The sequence below is a fragment of the Panicum hallii genome, chromosome 3 (assembly GCF_002211085.1).
Source record: "Panicum hallii strain FIL2 chromosome 3, PHallii_v3.1, whole genome shotgun sequence".
Classification (NCBI taxonomy): domain Eukaryota; kingdom Viridiplantae; phylum Streptophyta; class Magnoliopsida; order Poales; family Poaceae; genus Panicum; species Panicum hallii.
The window spans coordinates 17,199,757-17,225,917 of record NC_038044.1 but is presented as its reverse complement, the minus strand read 5'-3'; the positions used below and the strand labels follow the sequence as shown (position 1 = coordinate 17,225,917).

The following is a 26,161-nucleotide window of genomic DNA, read 5'->3' as shown; positions in this document are numbered from 1 at the left end:
GTCAAACTTTGGTCCATAATTAGGCAAATTATGTATGTGTTTAGTATAAAAAGGTTGTATCAGTAGATTTTTATCCAATTAAGTTTTAAGATGATGTTGATTTTGTAGCAATGCAATATATTGTAAGAGAAAACTAAAGGCCAAAATCTCCTTTTGAAGACTTTCTCTTAGGGAGATACACCGAGAAAGGGAGTATTTTTACCTTTGAGTGTGCTTGAGTCGTTTGTTGAACCTTTGAGCTTGTTGCTCGTTATAAAGATCTTTCAGTGCGAGTTTTTTTTTAAACTCCCTTACCTGTGAACTGGTAACCCCAGTACATTTTTATGCTTTCTAAGTAAAGCTGGGCCGGAGGGTCTCTGGTCTAACAATGGGAGAATTTTTTGTAAAGGATGCAAATGGATCAATATAAGTGTCCTAGTATAAAAGTGGCTACACATGAATTCGTTGCTGCTCGTCAGAAATCATACGCTTCTTTTGCTTTTATTGGTTGTGGTTAAAAAAGAAGGGCTCTTTTGTCCCTCTTTGAAGAAAAAAAATCCACTCACTCATTTAATTTCTCAACGTGTTCAATGATCCAAAAAAAACATATGTGATCTGCTGTCTAATCAAACGAGATCTTGCTAATAATAACGCGGATTATGTTTGAACTTAGTGCTGATATCACAAAAAGGGACACCCAAGGATCCAACTCGTTGACAAGGCCATGGAAATTAACCGTCAAGCCTTTGCTCCCAGTTAGGTTGTGGCAAATGTGAGAGGGGATAGAAAAATTAACGGAGTTGGATGTGGAAATCAACTGTGCAGCGAGGCCGACAAATCTTTCTGAACAGAGCACTTTGTTTACTTTTCATGTCTGTCCAATAATTACGGGAAACTTGACAAATTCTTTCGAAGAAAATGGTGGCAGCTGACTTTCGCAAAACGGTCAGCGACTCAAAGCCTCGCGTCAGATGGTAAGTCCTGTTACCATGTTTCTGCATTTGGTTGCATGCTGTAGCATGGAGGATGTTTTTCTTCTTCTGAATTTGGTGTCGAACGACCATTCTAAACTGTTCAGACTTGGACCTTTTCATGTGGTGCTGAGCTGGCAAAAGTTTCTCTCAGAAGAGCAAAAACCAGGATGGCTGACGAAACCGTTTCGCTGACAGCGAGGTGCCGTTAGTTTTCCAAGGATTTCAGGGGCCAGCTCGTTTACCGGATGCCCGGCCGGATCAGCGAAACGCGTGAGGGCGGTCTCTGTAAAACTGCGCATAATCCAAGCCGAGAGTGGAGTTACGTGAACCCTTGGAAAAAAAAAGGTAGCACCGAAGGAAGGAAAGAGCGACAGCATTGGCACCTCCGTTTGCTGGATCTCCAAAGTAGTTTGTGGATGGAACTGGAACTCCGGCCGAAAAAGGTCCACGCGCTATGGCAACCGGCTCGCTTTCTTTTTTTCTCTGGTACGGTGTGTTTAACAGGTCAGACATGATGGTCCGAATCAAGGTACGTGTACGTGTGGGAGACACCGCGCTTGTTGCTGTTCCCCAACAACCACTCGACGCACTAGGGCAAAACAAAGTTTTGGCTGTGGTTAGTTAGATGGTTTGGCGTTCGTTGTATTCTCAATTTCTTGCTAATACAATTTGGTGAAAAAATAGATATTCGTGCCACTTTTGCTACAGTATTACACAGTTGTTTTCTTGGTTGCCAACACATAGCGTCGGATCTACATCATGGTACATGCTTAAGTTGCGGTAAAAACAAATAACGTTTGGTTGACCTCACATCCAAAGTTCTATTCCTATATGTGCTTTTGTCTGTATATATTTTATTTACAGTAGGTGATGGCCTTTTATAAGCATTATTTTAACTTTTAACTAGTCATATCATGAATTATCAGTTTATACGCCCCTGTTAATTTCAACAATTAGATATGGATTCATTTGAGTTTCATGAGGAAACCAAAAAAAAATTGACATTGACCGTAATTTTGACTCAGACAAAAAAAAATGCCAACTGGCTAGTAGCGCCCAATTACATGGAGCTCCGGTCTGCCAGACTGCAACGTAGGAGCAGCAAATTCCGCAGTTGGTATCACCGTCGCCTGGACCCGCCGCACGACGACCCCCTGTCCCGTCGTGCGTCCGCCCTGCTCCCTCCCTCCCTCGCCATCGCCACTCGGGCGCGCGCGACAGCCAGCCACCGGGCGCGTACGACGAGACGACACCCACCACATCGCGCCCGGCCCGGATCACCGCGCGACGCAGTCATCCGCTCGCAAAGTACGCAGCCTTTTCGCCCTTTTCTTCCTCCCGGTCACGCCCCTACGCGCATCGGCATCACCCCTTCCGCATCCGGATAGCCACCGGGCAACAGCTCACCCCCTGGACGACGGCGTCAGCGTCATCGGGCGCCGGGCGCGAGTCCGATCGACGCCCCGCCGGCACCGCAACGACACCACTCCGGCCGTTGCTGGAGTCGGCCATAGCCTGATGCGACGGCGAGGCTGCGTTCGAGATGGAGGGCGGTGACGGCGAGGCGTGCGGCCGCCCGCCCCTCGGCGGCGGCCTCGCTCGATCGGCCTTGCTGGACGGCCCGCGCGCATTAGCACTGGCGGCCCGGTGTGTCTGGTCTGGTGATCTGGCCCCCTCTCCGTGCGCCGCGTGGGCTCGCACGTCGTCGATGATGGGCGGCGCGGGGCAAGGGCATGTGGGTCCGCCGCGATGCAAACCGGGCCCGGCAGAGCGGATGGGTGATGATAGTGTTTGCTCATATTCCTTGGCGCCGAATCCCGTGCCCCCGCTTTGCGCCGTGCAGCGGGGATGTGGTCCGTGTCCATACAGCAACAGGAGTAGTAGTAGTAGTTCCATCCGATCTGGTAACATCCTTGCACACCGTGCGGATCTGAGCCCCAAGGCAAGGTCATCCACTGATCCGCTCCCATTTACGATAACATACAAATCAAGAACCTACCAAATTAACTCTAGCCCGTGAGAGAAGAGGAAAGGAAGAGAAGGGAGACGGGATTACCGGAGAGAAGGCAGACGAAGGAGATGGACGCTGGGAAGACCAAGGCGTCGCCGTCGCTGCTGTGCCCCCTCATGAAATTTTTTGTGAGGGGGCACAGCGACACACACACACACACACACACCCCAACACACACACACATAATAGCACCCTCGTCGTGGAGCGTGGTCATCTTACATGGTGTGAACTGTGAAGAAGAGGTCGCTAGGAAAATAGCACCCCCGTCGCGGCAGGTACTTTAGATTCTTCGCCGTGGACGAGCGCGTGCGGAGCGCCGGTCTCCCCTCCGGCGATGCCGGCTGACGCTGTCTCGCCGGCCGGGCATATGCTAGCTAGGTTGAGTAACTGAAGATGATCCGACCATGCGTGCGTCAGTGCGTGCTTGTGACCCGGTCGACGGTTTGCGCTCTGCACTGCCTGCTCCTCTCTCTGGGGGGGTTCGGTCCGGAGCCGGATCAAACCACCAGCTCACTAGCTGGATTTGATGTCGATGTGACTCCCCTGCCTGCCACGGAAGAGATCGCTGTCTCGTCGTCAGTCGCGCAGGGATGCAAGCAGGCAGGCAGGCAGGCTCCCGTGTTGTCCGGCGACTGCTGCCCCCGCTGCGTCAACGGGGAGGAGCACAACAGGCAGTTGTATGCGTCAAGCGGCAGACCACGGGAATCTTGACGAAGCATGGAAAAAACAGAGAATGTTGCAAGCAGTGCCAACTATCCTCTACAGCTTCGCGTCCTGCTGTCATATGGGCTTACGTACGTACTACTCTTGTGTGGGTTCTCCAAGAATCCATATGGGTTTGCTTCATCCGTGACATGAACAAACCAAGTCAAAATTTGGCAATGAAAAATGTTTGGTTGGTGTTTAAGCTTATCATAGATCATGCTAGAAATAAATCCAAAACGTAGGCTTGATGAATTTGATGTCGCATAAACAAAAATGACATAAAACTTATTTTTGGTAACAAGTCAAAGCAAATCAATTAGGTTACTTGTGGGTGCGCATAAACAAAAATGACCTAAACTTATTTTTGGTCACAAGTCAAGCAAATCAATAGGTTACTTGTGGGTGAACCTGAGTTGGCGTCTCCAATTTAACATATATTTTACTATTACTTATTCTTATGATTAGACAACGTGCCCCTCGACACGTGGCTCTTATTGCAAAGTATGCCCACTCAACCTCTGAACGATGATTATAGGGTAGAGTAAGCATGGGTGTGTGTCTGTGTTTCTACAGTATATTTTGCCAAAGAAAAACCCAGCTTATTCGGCAACAAGAGCAAGTGTTGATGAATCAATATATTTCTGGTTATATACAAAATATTTTGAATAATTATATTAAAAGACAGTTTGGCCGAGTGGTCTAAGGCGCCAGATTTAGGCTCTGGTCCGAAAGGGCGTGGGTTCAAATCCCACAGCTGTCATTTTTTTTATATTATTGCAAAACTGCAAATCCCGTTAACTACCAGTAATCATTGTTTGTTCTTTCTATTTCTTAGGTTCAACGCTTAATCGTAGACATAATCTATTTTTTTTTGGCGAGGAGGGCATTCATCATAACAAACCAATTATCTTAGGCGAACACACAAGCCAGATTTTCTTTCGTTCTTCGGTTCAAATCCCACAGCTGTCATTTTTTTTATATTATTGCAAAACTGCAAATCCCGTTAACTACCAGTAATCATTGTTTGTTCTTTCTATTTCTTAGGTTCAACGCTTAATCGTAGACATAATCTATTTTTTTTTGGCGAGGAGGGCATTCATCATAACAAACCAATTATCTTAGGCGAACACACAAGCCAGATTTTCTTTCGTTCTTCCTTAGTCCATCTATCAGTAATCGTAGCTGCAATTAACATTAAACCTATGGTGAACAACATTCCCTCAAAAATCTGTCCTAGAATATAGTTTGTTTTAGCATGCAAAATTTGTCAGAAAATAAAGCTATTTTTTGAGTTCAACCGTCCTTGTACCTATGAACAGTCAAAATAACACCTGTATGTTATAGCGCACGCACCTGAATCGTCGCGGCGGTGAGCTTCGGGCACACCGCACACCTGAATTGCGGCACCGGTAAATTTATCATTTTGGTGCTAACATTGATTTTGCACATGGCGGTAAATTTGTTTTTTTTTGGGTTGTGACTGCATGTGGCGACAGATTTGCGACTGTTTTTTCGGCTCTGGTTACAGTGATCTCTTTTGTTAATTCGCAACTTTCTCATGCCAACTAAATCTGGCGGCAACACCCTGAAGCACTGCATGCTAGTGCATTTTTGTTTTGCTTAATTGGCGGTACAACAGAAACTGGACCTCATGGATGTTTCCACTGCATGGAAGTTAAATTTTCCTATGATCTGGCAAGGTTCACTGAAAACTGAACTATGTTGTGCAGCATTGACAGTTGACACCAAAATCTGAAAAATTAGAAATAACATTACTATGAGTCATGTAGGATATACCTTTCCTTCTCAGGGAATCTGCATAATCAAATTAAGAAATGGAAAAAAAAAATTGGAAAACAGCAAAATTGAAAAAACGATTGTGAAGTACCTTGGGCCATGGGCATGTCAGGCGGATGATGAGGTAAGACCGGCGGCAATAGGTATCTTGCTACCTTGCTCATGTCATGCAGTAAGTAGTAAGGAAGCGCAGGAGGCGGCCGCACAGGAAGGTGAATCTCCCGTTCATCCAGCTTAGGGCACATTGGATCCGTCTGCGACCTTCGACATTTGTAGGCTACAGGCGCCTCAAGCACTTCCGTGTCCATTCGTTAACTAACGGTAGTTTCATTACGTCCATTGATGGCTTGGATCGTGCTGGGGTGGAAGCAGGAACTGATCGGTGGGAGTCCTAGGGGGAGGGGAGATGAGAAGGCCAGGAGAAAGTGGAGGCAGCAGCGCATCGCGGTGTGCTTGTTCACACTTCAAACCATGGAGGTAAGTAAATGGTCAGGATGAAGCAAAGGGCAAAATCTGATGGGCTTGCTCTTTTAGGTGACGTGATTAGTAGCTTTATTAATCTGTATGAAAAAGTTCAAAACCATGCCGTCTAAATCGACGTCCAAAAGCAAAATTCAAATTTAAACGAGGAATAAAGACCCCCGGCCAGCTGCACGCCAGTGAACAACACCGCCAGAGCAATGACCACCTCCGCTTCGATTTTTCTTCCGCGTGGTGACTCGCGAGGCATTCAGAGGACGCTGCTCAGATCAGAAAACCAGGAATTAAAAGGCATCATCAACGCCTCCTAAAATCGCGTTAGGAGCCTTCCATATTCTCGCCACCATCAAATGCTTTCCATTCTGCGGATCGAGCAGGCGTATAAAATGCCCACGCCGCTGCGACGGTGCGGTAGCTCCAGCCAGTCTCTTGCTCTTCACCCTCACCCTGTCACCTCTTGTGATCTTGTCTTGGTCGCAGCAAGCACACCTCCGTCGAAGCTACGTCGGCAATGGCACTGTTGCCGAGAGGTTGCTTGGTCTTGATGCCCCTGCTGCTCCTGGCCGCGGTGATCGCTGCCGCTGCCGCGGGCACGGAGTGGGCCAACGAGGGGCACCACCGAGGCCACCGCTCCCATAGGACCCCGGCGGCTGCGCCAGCCGTGCCGCCGTCCACCCAGGGGCTGTACCCTTCCCATGGCCCGGCACCGGCGCCTGGCGCGACGTCACCTCAGGGCGCGGAGGCGCCTGCCCCGGCTCCTGAGGCAGGGGACCACAGTGACGGTGCCGCCGCCGTGCCGGTCTCGTGGCCGGTCGCTCTCCTGGCCGCCGCCGGCGTGGCCGCAGTGATGATGGTCTGAATTCAGCACGGATCGATATGAATCTTGTCGTAGGCACAGAGGGGTAGAACCGGAGATAGTAATGTTGCTGTTGCCAGTGTCAAGGGTTTACCATTTCCTCTTCAATGCGTTCGTATTTTTAAATTGTATGTGATGCCCTATGGATAATCTGCTCGTTTTAATCGTTTTGTATTGGAGTATCTGCCCTGCGAAAGATGTTTTCTTGCACGTTATATTTGTTTTTTTTAAAAGGTTGCACGTTATGTTTCTCATAGAAGAGGAACACGGAAATTGATTCAGAAATGGTCTTTCAGACAAAAGAAATGGATTCAGAAATCCCTGATGACTATTGGTTGTCTGATCAGTTTCTGCTCTAGCCATTCCTAGCATATGCCTGCGTGCCTGACCACCTCAAGTCCTCAACTAGAAGTCTTTGTGCAGTGTAACAGCGCTGATGTCAGCTTGTAATGATCTAAATAAAAGATCTCGGCATCAAAATTCAGGAGGAAAATAGGACAAGCTGATTGAGTGAATGAAGTTAATTACTTAATTTGCTACACGAATTCATAAAAACATCCACACACAGGCACGATGGCATGACAAATTTGAATGGTGTCCCAGAAATCAGCCAACCCGGAGTCCAGGACAAAAAAAACCCGGCATTTTGAAAAAAGTGGCACCCACTTTCAGTGACTCAGACGACCTACGTCTCTATGACCCACCCTCCCTAACACATGCACACAAAAGGAAGCCATGCTCCGCGCAATGTTCTTACAGTATAACTCTTGTGTTTCTTTTGCATCAATAAAGATCTATATAAATTTTAGTGACAAAAAAAGCTGGTACCGAGAAGTTTTCTCTGACAAATCATGCCTAAAGCAACTAGCAACCTTTTATTATTCCTCGACATTCTTTCACTATTTTGGCTAAGTAACATACAGTTAGCTACTATAACATTAAGGTTATAAGCATCCCTATCGATCCAATCTGCAGTGGAACCAGAAGGGTAGCTAAAACTAGCTTCCAATTTCTTCCTGGATGATCTCTGCTGCAACATTCCTGACGCTCTCGCGGAAGGCTACAAACCCTGAACCAGTTGTAAAGCCTGAACCATCAACATCTTGCTCTTCAATAAGGTAGCTCTCAAACAATGTTGAATCATCTTTCCCTCCATGGATGAATGTAAGCTTTGGTGTAATACACCTGTCCTGCTTCAATCTATCAATCGTTGTTCTCAACAGACCTGCATGGTATGTGAACAGAAAAGGTGATTAAAATAAACAAGTACTAGTGCTTCTATGCTCAAAACATGCATAACAAAATGCAAAATAATGTACTCACAATCTCGGGGTGGAGGAAAAGCAATTGATGGATCAGCAGTTGGTGAATAGTAAACAATAAGGTTGGTAAAAGCATCCAGGAGGAATATTGGGCTCTCGCTCATTATTAGAGCAGCACGGCTCAAAGTGTGCCGTGGGAATGCTTGCTTGTCAGGAGAGGAATATGATATCAAAACTGGATATATAGCTTTAGCTAGAGAAGATGGCTCCAGTGCACTGCAAAAACAGTCAAAGTAAAAAAAAAATGAGGTTATCTGTTCACATCAATCGACGGTAAGGGATAAGAGATTGTTGCAACAGGAACAATTTACGAAAGTTTGTTCTTAAAGGGAGAACTCAATACATGAAATATTTCTTAGACATTAGTTTTGTAGAATAACGAATAATATTCTAACTAAACGAACACTATTTGAGACAATGTTAGCCAAAATTTAGTGTAATGAAACTTCCAAGAAAGAGATAATCCAAATCCAACATATCATTTTAAGAAAGATTATGAACCTGAAAAGGCATTGTAAATATATCCTGTAATCTGGGTGTACGCCTTCTTCATGCAAGCGAAGAAGAGGACTTCTCAATAATGCAAACACGAGTTGAGGTAACATTTGCAACTGTGGGCACTGTGAGAAGTCAACATCGATGCTCAATGGTGGAGCTCGAGCATCAGAGCTAAGGGCCTCATTATACCGGGCTGCGAGGAGGGCTAGCCAAGCATGCACTTGTTGTCTTCCTTCTCTAACCCCTTTATCCAAGGACTCTAAAATAACCTGGAGACAGGTGTATAAGAAAAGAATTAGTGGATGACCATGTGAACTAGTGAAAGGGTACAGCTCAATCTTAAATGAGGGGAAAAAAACATAGTATGTCATTGTGTTTTATCAAAGGTGAATGTTCACTAATGTACAAAGATCCATAATAAGCGATTAATTTGATACCTCTTTTTGAAAGAAAATAACGTCCTGAAGATATAATGGCTAATAAAAGTGACAGAACCAGGAGAATCCTCCTTACAGAAGCTTCACTATTCCCCTTACCAAATTAATTCAATTATCTTGATATCACATCACTTCTAATTCTATCAACAAATGTTGTGATTAACCTCTTCTCTTCACTTGCTAGAAGCTATTTTTTTCTATTTCAATTCATTTTTTTCTATTTCAATTCATCAATAGACAACTTCTAGAGGAAATCATGCCTGATTTAAACAAAAAATAGAGCTTGACTATATGTATCTGGGAAAAACATGGTTACCTTATGAACAAGGATATGCAGCACAACCTCTGGATCTACACTGTCATAAATTTCACTGATATTCCTAGCCGGGCGGTACTGCAATGTTCTTAATCTCAACCGCCTCTTTAAACAAAACTTGTAGCTGCAAAGATATAACATTAGAATAAGACAAATGAGCTTGACTTGGATGCAAACAGGAAAGCAGCAAAATCAACATGGAAGAGGGCATGTTAATATGATTCATTTTGTGTACTAGTTCTGTAAACATGATAATCAGTTTGATCAAACATACTTGTCAATATCTGATAGTGATAGCACAAGGCAAATGCAAGAAAACAGAAAGTTACTAGTTGAAAAGTGTGAATCTTAATTGATGGTACAAGGCTGAAGGCATGTAACAAATTATACTGCATAGATAATGAAAATAGAACAGTGAATTGAGCAATATCAAACTGTTGATACTCCATGATCTATGCAATCGTTTTATTAATGGTTTTAGGCTGTATCTAGACAAAATTAATGCTTTAGCTATCCTTTCTGCTGAATATGAACATAAGTATCAATTTCTTTCCCTTATGTACCTTGCAGATGATTGTGATTCATTGCCTGATGTTTCCTCAACAGGTTCAATCACACTGTACTGAAAAGCGATCTGTATAACAGCAGGATCTGTGTGCCTGTAAATGTAAATCACAATATTTAACCATCGCTAACGAGCACAAAAGATCCTCATCGAGTTAATAGGTCCAGCAAGACAAAAAAAAATCATATTATTATGCAGGGAAGCCTAACTATGCTTTCATGTACATACATTTGAGCAAAACAAGGGCTGCTTTTTGCAAAGAGTTGTCATTTGATGCAAGGCTTTCCTACAGGTAACATTTTACAACTGTGAGATATTATGATGGTCACAGAAATTTGCTTTTTCACATTGCTACCCTGGAGGGACATCTAATTTCACAACATGGAGCAAACTAAAAAGTTAGCTGTCGTGAGAAAATTCTAATTCCGCTAGCTGCTTTCCCAGTTCCAACAGCAGCAATAACAGGGCTTGTGCTGAAACATAATTTTGCAAGAATCTTTACATGTCCATATTACTATATTAGTAAATTGCACAAATTTCATTAGTGGAGGACCATAAGATGTTTGCAGATAAGACAGTCAATGGCTTAATTTTTGCGTTTTCTCCTTTAAGGAGAGAATAAAATATCTTCCTTTAACAAATACATCATTTAGCAATGAGTAACCAACCATAGGGTCAAGTTAAAATATCATAATATACCTGGAGAAACCGTCGTTATGAACAAAGTCAAAGTCATATGCATAAGTGGCAAATGAATCACAGCAGATGATGTGTTGCACATTTTCATATTGAGGGTCAGGGAAGAAATGCCCATACTGTGAGAATGATGGGTTAGTTAGAACTGGCAACATGTGTACAAGGGTTAGACTGAACATAAGTAGCTTGACTGCTTACAGAATTGCCTGGTTCAAAATCTGAAGATGTTCTCAGTCTTAGAACACAGCCAAATGCATAGGGTCGGCTTAGCAAGCGGTATCTGTTAGTGGAAATAGCAAGAAAAGGAAGAAAAGATCATTCATATTTATTTGGAAGTTTGCAATTGGAATATTATGAGTGGAACAGAAGTAAAACATTCATTCAATCAAGCATACATGTCTTGGGGAAGTGTTGAATCATCAGTATTTGCATAGAGAAATAATGATCCACCACTTTCAATACTCAAAAACTTCAGTGAAGCCAAATCAGTGTACTCATCAGTTACAGCAAATATGTCTACGCATACTCCTGCTTGAACAGCAACAGCTGCCTGTTTCAAATTTTCAATAAGATCAATAATCAATATGGCAGAGACAGTCAAGTAATTTGTGACTTTCGACTCATGCGTACTAGGTCTCTGTAGAAAGGTATCTGTTCAGGGAGCAATGCAAGGTCAGCATCTACCCCCTTACTAGCATACTGCTCCCCATATCTCCTGGTGTCTAGCAGACCAGCTCCATAATCAGGTGCACCAGACAGAAAAGCAAACACCCGAGCTGCTCTCCATTACAGGGGACAAATGTAAATTAGGCATAAAAATATTAGGTACTAAATTGTATGCAAAGTTGCAAACATACATCTTATGAAAGCAATTGTCTGATCAACACCAGATATCCACAAGACATGCAAAGTATGTTGACCTACCCAAAGCAAAAGTAGAACCATATTCTGAACTTAGATAGTCAATTAATGCAGACATGGCTGTTCCAAAGCCTCGTCCACCAAGCAAAACAGTATCCTCCTCCTGCCCCGAAGCAGCACCTCGCTCCCATGAAGATGTAGGTCGCAGTGTTTCCAGGGCAGCAGCAATTCGATCCTTGCATGTGTCAACCTGCAAATAAATTATCTTACCATTAGACAAGCTCAGATTGTCTAAATCGCTTTTCAGTACAATTGATAGTTTTGTAACATACTGGGGCTAAAAAAGCAAGTAGGGGCATGGCATCTTCAAGGGCAACAGGAAGACCATCTTCCTCTAGGTCCGGTGGAATAAAAACATTTTTCACGACTGGAATTGGACCTTGGACATCATACAGCCCAATCTTATGGCTGTATGTCATAAGCCCAAATAGGGAGCCCGGAATAAGAGCTGTTGCACAGTGAAAACCAATATGATGAAGAATCAAACTGAATTCACAAATAACACAATAATTCAAGGAACCATAACTCAGGAAGTTCAAAATGTTCAGAATTCAACACCTTCTAGGGAAGCCAGAAGCGCACTCTTGATGAGTTCCAGGAACTCTTCAGAACCTGAGTATTAGGACAATGCGACAGTCAAGTCACATATTACTTTGTAGCTCATAACACAAGATCAATAGACTATTTGCCGACCCGTAACAAAAGGTTTATCTCTGCGTGATGAGCCATCACATATCCACAAACCTAACCACATAACGTAGCTGTTTTTGGTTGTTTTCAAATAGAAATAAAATTGTGTATTAAGAGATATCTTTTCACTGTATTTTGTTCTATTTATTCAGAAACTGCATTTCATTTCGGACTAGTTGGGTTTCCTTCCTTGGTTATGATCCAGAATTCACATGTAAGGTAGCTTCCCATCACTGCAAAGGGCGGAAAGGAGGCATAGAATTCCATGATCGGGGACGCCCTGAGCGAAAGGACTGGACTTACATGCGAGATCCACTGCGGCCACATAAACAGGCCGCGCCTGCACGCCGTCTCCTCCACCCTCCGCCTCATCCACTGCAGGAATTGAATCCCCACATGTCAAGCTTCACCCCACATCACCCGCGCAGGCAGCTGCAAGTAGCAGTACCTGGGATCTCGAGGTCGACGAAAGAGGAGTTGAGCTCGGGGCACGCGTCGGGGCGCTGGAACCGGCGCGCGGTGTCGTCGTCGAATCCGTTGAGCGTGCCGCAGAGCGCGCAGGACCAGCCCCAGCGCTCCAGATCGCAGTGGCTGCTGAAGTAGGCCCAGCAGTGTTCGCAGCGCGGGACGCGGTCGCCGCCGGCGCCGGTGGTCGGGGGCTGGCCGCGCTCGTCGGCGGCGGCGAAGGGCGTCACGGCGACGCCCCACTGGACGGCGCACGACTCCAGCGCCTCCAGCGTGGCCGGGAAGCGGGAGACCGTCGCGCGCACCGCCATAGCCGCGGGCGGGGGGGGGGGAGGGGGGGGCAGCCCGAGCTTCCGGTTGGATCTCGGCGCGGCGGTGACGGGGTTGGAGACGGGGACGACCAGGCGGAGAAGGCGAGGGGCGCGCGACTCGTCGAGTCGCGGCTGCTACAGCTGACAGGCTTGGACGCGAAGATGGATTTCTGGGATTCTACGCCGGTCAGAGTCTTAGAGATGATCTCGGGCGTTCATTTGCAATCGGACGCTTGTTCGGGGTTTAAATTACGTCACGACGGTAGCCCAGAAATGTTTTCCTCCCCTTCTCTGAGCGTAACGGAAAGAGTCGAAAGGTGTCGTCATGGGGAAGAAAAATGGGCCCCCACTTTCCTTTATGAAATCAGCCCATTTATACGGAAACCGGAAGGCCCTATTTGATGGCCCATACGAGATTCTTGATGGGCCTGTAGCCCCGATCTCACACGCGTGCGTGCGGCTAGCACAACGGGCGAGCCAGGTGCAGATTAAAATAAACGGACAGGATGAAACTAGGTGGGTGATAGATGCGCGGCGGAATGGATGGGAGCCGAACAGACTGGAAGATGAAGTAGACACGTGTTGCAGCATGAATGGAGGGACGTGGGTGGTAAGGTAATATGGTTCCTAACTTCAAATGATATTTTCTCTTAAACCATAAATTTGATTTAGAATTCGTTTGAACCAGAATATTCTTTGGAATTAATGGAACAAAACAAGATCCAGTTATTTTATTTTTTATTTTAAAAATTCAACATTCTAATATAATATCTCAATATTTTGAATTTATTCTAAAAATATTTAATTAGTTTATCCAAAGTGTAGGATTAGTCTTTTTATGTTGAATCAACTCAGAAAAAATGTTGAACTCTTGAAGATGGTATTACAGAATTAGAATAGAAAAATAGAAAGAAACCAAAAGAAGAAGCGAAGCATAAAAAAGAAGCAAAGCACTGTGCTCATGGTTGAGCCTTCCAGCATTGACGAGAAAAAAAAGTACCCAGAGCTTGCTTCTCCGCTTCTGCACGTTGCACTCTTGGCCTCCTGCTGGCTGCCTGCGATTGGGTTCTCCCGCAGCTGCGCGCCGAGCGTGCGCGATCGGTGGCGGACACAAGGCCCCCACGGTCCGGCCTTGCATTAACTGGGCCTTGGGCTTTAAAGATATCACTTCTATTTGTCTTCCGGTTCCGGAAGGCATATAGCGAAAAAGCAGCTCTGCATGTACATGTGCACACACGGGTTATCTTGGCCGTTGGATTGTGGGTTGTGGACCGGTGGACTATCATGGTGTAGCAGCAAACCGGCAGGTTGTGACCAGCGAGGGTAGTTTGGGCATGGGAATTGCGATATGATCCCCTCCATTATTGCTGTGTCTGGCTTCCGGCAGGCTCATCTTCTTCCCTGCATCTTATCCTCGCTCCTTTCCCCTCTTCTCTCGCAGTCAGCAACCTCACAACTTCCGTCCTAGGCGGCGGCCAACGCCCCGGCAATGGCATTGCTTGGTACATCACCATTGCCCGTGCGTAGATCGCCGGTCTTGGTGGCGCAGGAGGGCCGAGGGGCGCGGCTCGTGCGCTCTCCGCCGGCACCACTCGCGGCAACGACTACGGTGGTGGTGGTAGTGTCGTCGCTGGCTGCGCTCGAGGGGGCGAGGCTCTGCCCGCCGGCGATGGCACCGCAGCTAGCACTGGGCTCCATTGCTCTCATTTGCTGCAATGTTCGAGATCTCGGAACCTCTATGGCTACTACCTACACCGGTAAGAATCGTATTGCATTTGGACCATGCTGCACGTCTGAAGTTTGAATAGTGGCTGCGTGTATTTCCCATTATGCCCTTCCTAGCCCCGGCTCAGTATGAGCCCACCACTTTTCCCTCGCAGGCGCCATGGATCGGACACTGCACCAATCTCAGAGCACGGTTGTGTTTTAGCCGTCCAGATAGCCTGTGTGGTCAAGGGGCTTGTGGGAAATCCGCTTTGAGGCATATAGGAGCCCCCGCAGCGATAGGCTTTAAGCGTCGGATTTTCTTACTCTTTCGCTTTTTTAAAGAAAAAAATACAGCAGGGCTGAACAATTTTTAGCACCGATAAGCATAAGAGTACAAAAGGTTACAAGAAACTCAGGTACGACGGGCGAAGAGAGAAGAAACCAGCAATACCACTAGCTAAACTAAAAGAAGAAATACGGGGCGAACAAGCACAAAGCTCCATGAAACGGTGCTAGAGGGTGGAATGAGCAGCAAGCGCCGTTTGGCAACGGTGACCCTTTGATCATAGGGTAGTTGTATTCTATCAATGAGGAAGTATCACGTATAAGTATATTAGTGCACATATGTACATACTCAATTATTTCATTTGTGAGAGGCGAAGATATCCCATCCTTCTTAGGCTGTTTGGATTTGCTCCAATTAAAAGATTAACAACAGGGTTAGGGAATCCTCAGCTCTCACTTAGGCCATTCAAATTGGATCTAGTGGATGAGATTTAGTTTGTACACATGCACAAATTAGTTGGAACTTTTTATGTCAATGGCCAGAGAAACAATTTGGGAAAACATGAGAATTGGAAGTTTATACTATGCAATTAGCTACTGCGAGGGGGCGTGTCACACCCGGGCACATGCTGTACGTGTGGCACACTTCTCCTAGGATATGGGATGGGATGTGGCCCGTGCCCTATATCTGTTGTAACTACTCGTAATGCAGTAGCATTACTCGTACAGTAGTAAAACTAGTCGGACACAGTAGGAAACTACCCGAGAAGTACTCGGCTAGGACTCTTGGTTTTGTACCCGACTAGAATTTCCATATAAACCTGTCCCTCCAAACTATATAAGGGCGGACAGAGACCACCTAGGGGATGATTATCATCAAGGGCAATACAAACCATACAGGACGTAGGGTATTACACTCTCAGCGGCCCGAACCAGTCTAAAACCTTGCGTTATTTTGCACCTTCGAGTTCCTGATCTCGAAGACACCCTACCTACAAACTCACCACCTTGGGGGTATCTCTCGGTGGGCGTGGTGGTAAAAAAACGACAGCTGGCACGCGAGGTAGGGGTGTTCATCGAGCATCCACCGAAGAATTCGATGGCATCCCTCAACTTCACCAGCGCCATGCTCGATAAGGGCACAACTTTCATCTTCGGTTCCTGGATCTGCGTCGCCAACGGTTTGGGTGGCTTCAACAGCTATCTAGCCAACTCCAAGGAGCCGGAGGCTACTTTATCAACTCCAAGTAGCGATCTTGACGACTTCATCGACAACCTCGACGATATGCTGCTTCCCGATCCGGCCCAGCAGATCGAAAAGATGTCCATTTTCAATGCGACTTCCACTCGTGACGCACCAGATCTATTCGGGTCGGACTCAAACCGATCCGAAAAGACCTCACAATCTAAATCCCTCCCCGACTTGGAGGAGGATTTGGATCTACTGCTCAAAATCAAGGACGTGGGCGCCACCACTTGCTGGGCGGCCCCCGTTTTCGACACCTACTCGGACTCCAACGAAGAGTACTCTCCGCGCAGTACTACTCCTTCAAGCCGGCCCCAAAAAGGACTCGGAGACGTGGGAGTCACCGCTCATTGGGCGGCCCCCGCCCTTGAAAACCACTCGCGACCTGACGACCACACCGAATCTTTTTTTGGGTAGCCTTCTGGGTTTAACCATCACATCAACGCCACAAGGCCGTTTTGTGTACTGGAAGGGCTTTGAGCCCTCCAAACTACTCGATTATGACTCCCGCCTTGTGACCTTCACGCAGGAACTATCCTTCCAGGAGGGTAGACCTCTTTCTTCCATCACAGAAAAGGAGTATGTAACACAGAGCTACTCAACCATAGCCTTAGGGCTAATCACTCGCCGGATCATCAAATCTGCATAGCCTCCCTTCATAGCACGGGGGAAGACAAGCTGGACCTCCAGTACGACAACGAACAACTCGCGGACGTCTCAGCCGATGAGCCCACACTTGACGCTCCCCAAGATGAAGATGAGGAGCACCGAATGATCCGGTGGGCAAAGAACGCCAAGCGCGCTCAACACATACGCAACGCGTAGAATCGCGCCCGCGTACCAAGAGATCTTAATAATGCTTTTGCAGTAGTCGCAGATCGTGAGTACCGTATGCCGATAGGTGCCATCATAGAAGCAACACTCCTAGCTCAACAACTCCCACCCAATCCTCAGGTATAAAGGCTGCAGTACTTGACCCAGCGCGCACTCGTGCAACTTGACGAGCAACATCCAGTGTCTTCCACTCGAAATTAGCCCTCGAGGTCTGAGCACCATGGTGATACCGCGCTGGTCAGTCGCACCCCCGGAGGAGGCCACGGGAGTCGTAGGAACGACAACCGCCAGCGCAACGAGGGACATCGTCCACGCGTGACAACAATGAATAAAAAGTACAACAACCCCCTCGCAACCAGTGCGGGGCAAGGCATCACGGCAAAGATCCAGTCATGGCCAACCTCCACGATGCTCCCACGATCGACCTCAGGCATTAGATCAACGAAGGCCGCGATGCGCGGCTTGTCACTGAAGCGAGGAGAAGGGACCGTACCGGCAGGCGCTACGACGATGACGATAGCGATTGCTTCCCCGCCTTCACCACCAATATCACCGACAAGTCCTACCCCAAGGACTTCAATCCCGTCGGAATCCCCAAGTATGACAGTAAGCAGGACCCACGCTAGTGGATTCGTTGCCCCTCCGTCACCATTGAAGTTTCAGGGGATCCAACTCTACAAAACCTCTCTACTTCCAAGTGGCTCTGGAGTCTGTGCCCCTCACGTGGTTTGAAAGCCTCAAGCCAAACTCCATCAACTCGTGGGAGAACCTCAAGCGGACCTTCATCGATAACTTACAGGGATTCATGATCCGGGCGGGCACTCGCCACGACTTGTGCCAAGTGAAGCAAGAGATGAAAGATATCCTGAGGTCCCACACACGGCGTTTCTTCAAGACACGCGCCACCAACGCTAATATGACCGATGAGGACGTCATCCGTTGCTTCCAAAATGGCATTTTCTCGAAGAACACATACCACGACTTCAGGCGCAACCGCCCCACTACTGCCGTGGAGCTACACGAGGAGAATGACCGCTTCCCCAATTGCAACCACGATAAGCAAGGTAATGGCAACGGCCACTTCGACAAAAGCCAGCGGAACCACTCGGGTAACACCCGAAAGCACAAGCCAGACCACGAAGTCATGGCTGTCGAGCGCAATCCACGTGGCAAGAAGTCGGGGAACAACCACACGGAATATGAGCAAATCAGCATAAACAATGCTCAATACACCCGAAGTCGCGGCACACGCTCTTCGAGGGTGTCACCATCCGAAAATCACTCAATGCTCCGCCCCTCCCTCAAGCTGGAAAGCGAAAAGACAAGAAGGGTGACGAAGGAGGTGGCAAGTCGGAGGCTCAAGACTTCCAGGATACGAAGAACGTCGTCAACATCATCTTCGGCGGAGACAGAGGATTCCCCTCCAAGAGCGCGCAGAAGCTAACCCTGCACGAAATACTCTTTCTAGAGCCGGCCATGATAAGGCCTCTGAGATACAGCGAGGTCCCGATCTCCTTTTCTAGGGATGATCAATGGACTAGCTTTTTCGAGCTGGGAAAATTCCCGCTCGTCCTAGACCCTGTCTTGGTGGGCTCACAGCTCACCCAGGTACTCATCAACGGTGGGAGCGGCCTCAACCTGTTCTTCGCGAGTACCCTCAAGAAGATGGGACTGGACATCTCAAAGATGCTCACTCCCAGCAAAGCTCCTGTCTGCGGCATCGTCCCGGGTAACGCGGCTACACCACTCGGGTCAGTGGTCCTGCCAGTCACCTTCGGGACAAAAGACAACTACCGCACCGAGTACATAAAGTTCGAGGTGGCGGATTTCGACTCGTCATACCGTGCCATCCTTGGTGGATTGGCACTAGCCAAATTTATAGCCGTGCCCCACTACGTCTACCTGTTACTCAAGATGTCAGGCAAGATAGGTGTACCCACACTCTGTGGCGACCTGAAGAAATCGTACGACTGTGATCAGGAGGCGATCGAGTACTCCACGACTTCACACGTGCCAGAGCCGTCTGCAGAAGTACTCGCAGCCGCGCTGAAGCTGACCGACACAAAGATGGAGATCTCCAACCAGCGGCCTAGCCAGTCGAGGGTTAAACCCAACCCTAGTGACGTCGGCATCAAGACCATTCAGCTGTAAGAGGGTGACCCGTCCAAGACTACTTTGATCAGGGGCGGCTTAGGTGACAAATAGGAAAACGCGCTCATCAGCTTCCTTAGTGCTAATCAAGACATATTCGCATGGAAACCAGCGGATATGCCAGGGGTGTCTAAGGAGTTGATTGAGCATTGACTAAAAGTCGACTCTAAAGCCGCTCCAAAAAAGCAACGACTACGACGCTTTGCCCCCGACAAGAGGGAGGCCATCAAGAAAGAGCTAGCAAAACTACTCGCGGCTGGTTTTATTAAAGAAGTGTACCACCCCGAGTGGTTAGCTAACCCTGTACTTGTACTGAAAAAGAATAATAATGAATAGAGGATGTGTGTGGATTATACTGATCTTAATAAACACTGCCCGAAGGATCCTTCGCGCTCCCACGCATCCACCAAGTCGTCGACTCCACGGCTGGCTGCGTCTTGCTCTCCTTCCTCAACTGCTACTCGGGCTATCATCATATAGCTCTCAAGGAGGACCAGATCAAAACGGCGTTCATCACCCCCTTTGGAGCATACGCCTACACCACAATATCATTTGGGTTGAAGAACGCAGGAGCCACCTATCAACGGGCCATCCAACTGTGCCTTGCGGACTAGCTACACCACAACATTGAAGCTTACGTGGATGATGTGGTCATCAAGACCAAACCACATGATGAGTTCATCACTGATCTCAAGGAGACCTTCAACAGCTTGCGATGGTTTTGATGAAAGCTAAACCCGACAAAGTGTGTCTTTGGCGTGCCTCAAGGCAAACTACTCGGGTTCATCATCAGTGACCGCGGGATCGAAGCAAATCCGGAGAAGATCAAAGCCATCATAGCCATGGATGCTCCAAGAACGATCAAGAACATCCAAAAGCTCACAGGATGCATGGCAGCTTTGATCGATACATCTCCCGACTTGGAGAAAGAGGATTAACCTTCTTCAAATTGCTCAAGCTCCATGACAAGTTCAAGTGGACCGAGAAGGCAAAATAGGTGCTGCAAGATCTCAAGCACCATATGCAATCACCACCCATCCTGACTGCTCCCCAACCAGGCGAGAATCTGTTCCTCTATATCACCACAACTACTCACATGGTCAGTATGGCAATCATGGTGACAGGAAGAAGGCCACGCCTTCGGGGTGCAGCGACCAGTTTACTTCGTCGGCGAAGTCCTCTCTGAATCTAAGGTTCATTACCCAATGATTCAAAAAATACTTTACGGTATACTAATCACTTTCAGGAAGCTTCATCACTACTTCGATACATACAATATCCTGGTAGTCTCTGACTTTACATTGGCAGATATCCTCCACAATCGGGACGCTACCGGGCGCATCTCCAAATAGGCAGTAGAGCTGGGAGCCCTTACACTCGACTTCAAGCCCTAGACAGCCATCAAATCGTAGGCACTAGTCGATTTCATGGCGGAGTGGCAAGAAAACCAAGTAGAAGCCCCAACCAACCAACCAACCAGAGCATTGGATCATGTATTTTGACGGCTCACTCAAGCTCGGTGGCGATGGTGCGGGAGTACTTTTCATCAGCCCGAGAAGAGAACAGCTCAAGTACGTGTTTCAAATTCTATTCGAGGTGTCCAACAACGAAGCCGAGTATGAGGCTTTATTGCATGGGCTATGCCTGGCAGTCTCCCTCGGCATCAAGCGACTACTCGTCTATGGTGACTCCTTATCGGTGGTTCAACAAGTCAACAAGGAATGGGACATCAACAAGCACACCATAAACGCCTACGTTATGGAAATACGCAAGCTCGAGAATAAGTTCTCAGGGCTGGAAATTCACCATGTGGTTCGCGACAATGACGTGAGCGCGGATGTGCTCTTGAACCCGGGTTCTGATCGAGGTAACATCCCACCGGGAGTTTTTGTTCACGAGTTGCGTCACTCTTCCATTAGGGCACCAAACTCAAGTTCCATCGCTTAGGGTCCTAAGGAACCCAATCGAGAGGTCTTGATGATCGAGGTTGACTGGAGGATGGCGTTCATCGACTACATCCAGGAGCACAAACTACCCCCGGCGTCGATCCAAAACGTATTGAAGCTACTCGCATCCTACGGTACAGCAAAGGGTATGTTCTAGTCGGGGGCAATCTATACAAGCGTGGATCAGCATCAGGTATACTCATGAAATGTGTCAGCACAGAGGAGGGCAAAGAAATACTCCAAGAGATTCATGAAGGCGTGTGCGGGAACCACGCAGCTTCTCGCACACTAGTCGGCAAGACGTTTCGTTCTAGTTTCTACTGTCCGACTGCTTTGGCAGATGCCGAAGCACTCGTTCATCGGTGCACCAATTGTCAATTCTTTGGCAAATAGCCTCACGTCCTGGCTCATAGCCTCATGTCTCGGCTCATAGCCTCATCACCATACCACTTTCATGGCCGTTTGCATGCTGGGGCCTAGACATGATAGGGCCCTTAACAACTATGCCAGGAGGTTTAACACACGTGTTGGTGGCAATCAACAATTTTACCAAGTGGATTGAGTAAAAGCCAATCGCAACGCTCACTGCAGATCGTGTGGTTACTTTCATCTGCGACATCTTACACCGCTTTGGCTTTCCCAACACCATCATTACATATTTGGGATCCAATTTCCACTCGCATCAATTCTGAGACTTTTGTGAACGCAATTTTATTGAAGTCAAATATGTTTCATTGGCTCACCCATGGGCCAATGGCCAGTTTGAGTGTGCCCACGGTTTGATTGTTGATGGATTGAAGAAATAACTCTATGACGGGAACAGCACAAAGGACGGCAAGTGGATCAATGAGATTTCATTAGTAGCCTGGGGGCTTCACACACAACCAAGCAAAGGTCCAGACCAGTCACCTTTCTTTCTCATACATGAGTCTGAAGCTATATTACCAGCTGATGTGATGTGAAAATCTCCACAACTGGAGATGTTTGAAGAAGGCGAGGCTGACACTGCAAGACATCTCGAGCTTGACTCGGTAGAGGAAATCTGATGCAATGCATTGTTGCAGTCGGCTCGCTACTTATAATGAGTTCGTCGTTACCACGACAGGAACATTCAACGACGCTCTTTCAACGTTGGAGATATATGATTCTTCGATGAATCCAGGATGATACCGGGCTACACAAGCTTAATTCATGATGGGAAAGATCTTTCATTGTGCACAAGGTTACAGGCCCTGGATCTTATCGCTTACAATACTCGGATGGTCAAGAGGTACCAAATTCTTGGAATATTGAACATTTATGTCGGTTTAGTCCTTGATCAACTGGGGACATCTTCTATTGGTGCCTGGAGATTGATACTACCAGTACAACTCCATTTTACCGGTTTACGACTGGTATTACGCGCAGGTTTATTGAAGGGGCCTTGCTCCCATACTTTCAGTACCTAATTACTAGTTTCCGACTAGTCTCTTGGGTTTCTAAAGGGTCTTTGTGCTTATACTTCCAGTACAACTCCATTTTACCGGTTTACATCTAGTATTACGTGCAAGTTTGCTGAAGGGGTCTTACTGCCTTATTCCCAGTAACATATTACTTGTTTACGACTAATACGCTATGTTATCGAAGGGGCATCGCTGCTATGACAAGAAGTTTACTGGTTTACGACTCGCTCTGCACACGTTCGACTATTTCGACTAGTTGTCTTGACTACAATCCTAGTCAGGATCGACTCCAATTAGATGCCTTCATCGACTGTTCAAGCACCAGCAGCTACTTGCTAAATGCTCGGACTCAGGGGCTAGCGCCACCGTTCTGCTACGACTACTTCATGCTTACCATCTGGCTCCTGGCTCGGGGGTTTGATGCGACAAGGCACTCAGCCTGCTTCAACAGACAACTCTCATGTTTCAACACTGGATGCTGTAAATTTCTCGACAATACCCGATCGCTTTCTAAGATTTATCTTGGAGAGATATTTATTAACCATTATTTCAGGGATGTTATTCCAAAATAAGAGGTTTGTTCAAATTATTACTCGGAGGTCTTATTTAGTCATTGGCTCAGGGTACAAAGGTTGATTTGAGAGATAACTTTGGGTGTTTGTTGGGGATGTTTTTTATTTCACCGTTTTTTCAGGGAACTTATCCTGAAAAAAAGTTTTCAAATTTACTACACCAATCTGCCCATGTTCACCATCAAATTTTTACTGCTATATATTGCATGCCATAATTTTTTGGATCCTTTATTCCAAAACCTTGGGGATTTGGATTCAAAGGCTCAGGGGCTGCGGGACATGTGTCATCAGCGACTTATTTTTCAAAACTACTAGAAGATAAAGACATAAGACTCAAGATTAAATTGACCCTCAGCCTGATTCTACGAGTCAACCTAAGACTCGGGGGCTACTCTATATGGAGTGCGAGTTTAATTGCACCCCATATAAAGAAGACTGGACAACTACTCGTGGTATGAGCACCTCACAGCCTCGATGCACCCAAGAGAGTACTCGGAGGGCACCTTCCAGATGGAGTTTAGGAGAACTCGAAGACGCCTTCAGAAGTACTCGGATGCCTGCAATACTCGGCTACGAAGAGCTCGGGGGCTTGTCAGATCCGGGCACACGGGACTGTACATGTAGCACACTTCTCCTAGGATACGGGATGGGACGTGGCCCACGCTCTACACCTTTTGTAACTGTCGGTGTTTTTACCGTCGGCCTACCTAGAGATACCCTAAGGTAGGTGATTATTTGGTGAGGGATCGCCGGATCTGGAATTTGAAGGTGAATGCAAGAACACAAGATATAAATTTAGACAGGTTCGGGCCGCTAGAGTAGCGTAATACCCTAAGTCCTGTTTTGGGGTGTCGTATATTGCACCCTGCGCTTGGGTGTTGAGTAGCCTATTGGCTGCTCTCTGTTGGTTCTCTGTTGGTTCTCTCTCTATCTAGGTATCCCTACCCTCCTTTATATATTACAGGGGATGGGGTTCCTAGTAGGATTACAAGGTAGGAGTCCTAGTATGATTAGAAGGTATGAGTCCTAATAGGATTACAGTGGAATCCTAGTAGGAATCAGACTTCTTTTTCCTCACGGATAGCTTCCTTGCGATACCTAGAGGATCTATCCCTGACAGTAACTACTCGTAATGCAGTAGGATTACTCGTACAATGGTGAAATTAGTCGGACATGGTAGGAAACTATCCGAGAAGTACTTGGGTAGGACTCCTAGGCTTTACCTGACTAGGACTTCCATGTAAATCTGTCCCTCTAGACTACATAAGGACGGACAAGGATCCCCTCGCGGACAATCATCATCAAAAGCAATACAAACCACACATGACGTAGGGTATTACACTCTCAGTGGCCCGAACCTGTCTAAAATCTTACGTTCCTTTGCACCTTTGAATTCCTAATGTTGGAGACACCCTATCTACAAACTCACCACCTCGGAGGTATCCTCGGTGGACGTGGCGGTAAAACACTGACAGGGTGGGGGTTGGGGTTAGGGGGGTTTGCGAACATCGTTGGGGCAACCGCAAAAGGCTATAATTGAACAAAACCATACAAAGAACTATCTGATCTATCTGATGATAAATTATTTCTGATAAAGGAAAATTTCGATTTACATCCTTGAACTAAGGTAGTGTTTGGATCCAAAGTGCAAAAGGGCAAAAATTTTGCCATTTGCCAAAAGTGGCAAAATTTTTGCCATTAGGGATGTTTGGATCCAAATGGTAAAAGTTTTGGCAAAAGCTCTTTTAAACCCCTTTTCTCCCTCTCCTATCCCCTTTCCCGCCACCTCTTTCCCGCTATTTCATACAGAGTGCATAAAATTGACAATCCAAAATTTATACAGTCCAAACCAAAGTGCATACAATTATTTATCCAAAGTTCATACAGTTCCATACAAAGTACACAAATTTGCACTTCTAAAGTTTATCTATTGTACAAAGCATTGGCCAGTTGATCTCGAAATTTATTCATGTTGCAATCTTCATCCAATCGTCCCGTGTCCCGTGTACGTGTTTGTGACATTGATGCCTCAACTGGAACATAGTGCTCATCACGGTCGCAACGATCAAATTGTTCATCCATAAGCTTACTCTCTCTAATAAAATTATGCAATGCCATGCATGCTACAATTATTCGGGCTTGCTTTGCCGGTGGGTAGCTTGGCACTTTCAACAACATCCTCCACTTTATTTTTAAAACTCCAAAGGCCCTTTCCACGACATTTCTAAGTGAAGAATGAGCAAAATTGAAGGTCTCTTTCGTACCTCTGGGCATTGTGGAATTACGAAACTCTGGTATATGGTATTTTGTCCCCTTGTAAGATGCAAGATAACCTGCACGATTTGGATATCCCGAATCCACTAGGTAGTACTTCCCTACAAAATTAATTTTCTGTTAGTAAGAAAATCAACAATAAAACAACACATGTCATGTACTTGTTGCACAGATTGGTATTGTACCTAGAGGTGGGTGTGGAAACCTTTCTTTGTACTTGTCAGCCCCAAATCCGGCCATCTCCGGTCCTTCTTTTGGGGTCGTCGGAGGCGGAGGCCGAGGAGATGCGCCGGTGGCGGTGGACTCGGCCTGTGAGGACGTGGGCGCGGTCTTAGGGAGTAGTGCTGCTACTGGCGGTGGGCGTGAGGGAGAGGCGGAAGCGAGCGCTGGCGGCAGGGTCGGCGGAGGCCGGCACTGCGGCGGGGTCGGGCGCTGGCGGTTGGGGTCGGGCGCTGGCGGCGTCGGCGGGGTCGGGCGCGGGGCGGCGGAGGCGCCGGGCGGCGGGGTCGGGCGGCGGGCGGCGAGGTCGGGCGCTGGGCGGCGGGCGGCGGGGTTAGGCGGCAGGGTCACGCGCCGGGCGGCGGGGTCGGGCGGCGGGGTCGCCGGGCGGTGGAGTTGGGCGCCGGGCGGCGGGCGGCGGGGTCGGGCGGCGGAGGCGCCGGGCGGTGGGGTGAGGCGCCG

The 26,161-nt window shown here is 47.3% G+C and overlaps 2 protein-coding genes and 1 non-coding gene across 3 annotated transcripts; 1 reads left to right on the top strand and 2 right to left on the bottom strand.

Annotated features, from left to right (window-relative positions):
- Nucleotides 1-1,926: 1,926 nt before the first annotated feature.
- LOC112887634 (vasodilator-stimulated phosphoprotein-like) lies at nt 1,927-3,492 on the bottom strand. Its single transcript, XM_025953863.1, has 2 exons — nt 3,010-3,492; nt 1,927-2,908 (listed from the first exon to the last, which is right to left on the bottom strand). Exons 1-2 carry the CDS (start codon nt 3,176-3,178, stop codon nt 2,319-2,321), a joined length of 759 nt encoding a protein of 252 aa, XP_025809648.1. The 5' UTR covers nt 3,179-3,492; the 3' UTR covers nt 1,927-2,318.
- An 857-nt stretch (nt 3,493-4,349) lies between these two features.
- Nucleotides 4,350-4,429, top strand: TRNAL-UAG. Its single transcript has one exon. It is a non-coding gene; the product is annotated as a tRNA-Leu (tRNA).
- A 3,126-nt stretch (nt 4,430-7,555) lies between these two features.
- On the bottom strand, nt 7,556-13,068 carry LOC112886967 (protein transport protein sec24). Its single transcript, XM_025953016.1, has 14 exons — nt 12,696-13,068; nt 12,551-12,622; nt 12,116-12,169; nt 11,830-12,005; nt 11,561-11,747; nt 11,267-11,412; nt 11,032-11,186; nt 10,835-10,916; nt 10,640-10,755; nt 9,939-10,034; nt 9,376-9,499; nt 8,626-8,891; nt 8,126-8,340; nt 7,556-8,027 (listed from the first exon to the last, which is right to left on the bottom strand). Exons 1-14 carry the CDS (start codon nt 13,021-13,023, stop codon nt 7,801-7,803), a joined length of 2,244 nt encoding a protein of 747 aa, XP_025808801.1. The 5' UTR covers nt 13,024-13,068; the 3' UTR covers nt 7,556-7,800.
- Between the last annotated feature and the right edge of the window lie 13,093 nt (nt 13,069-26,161).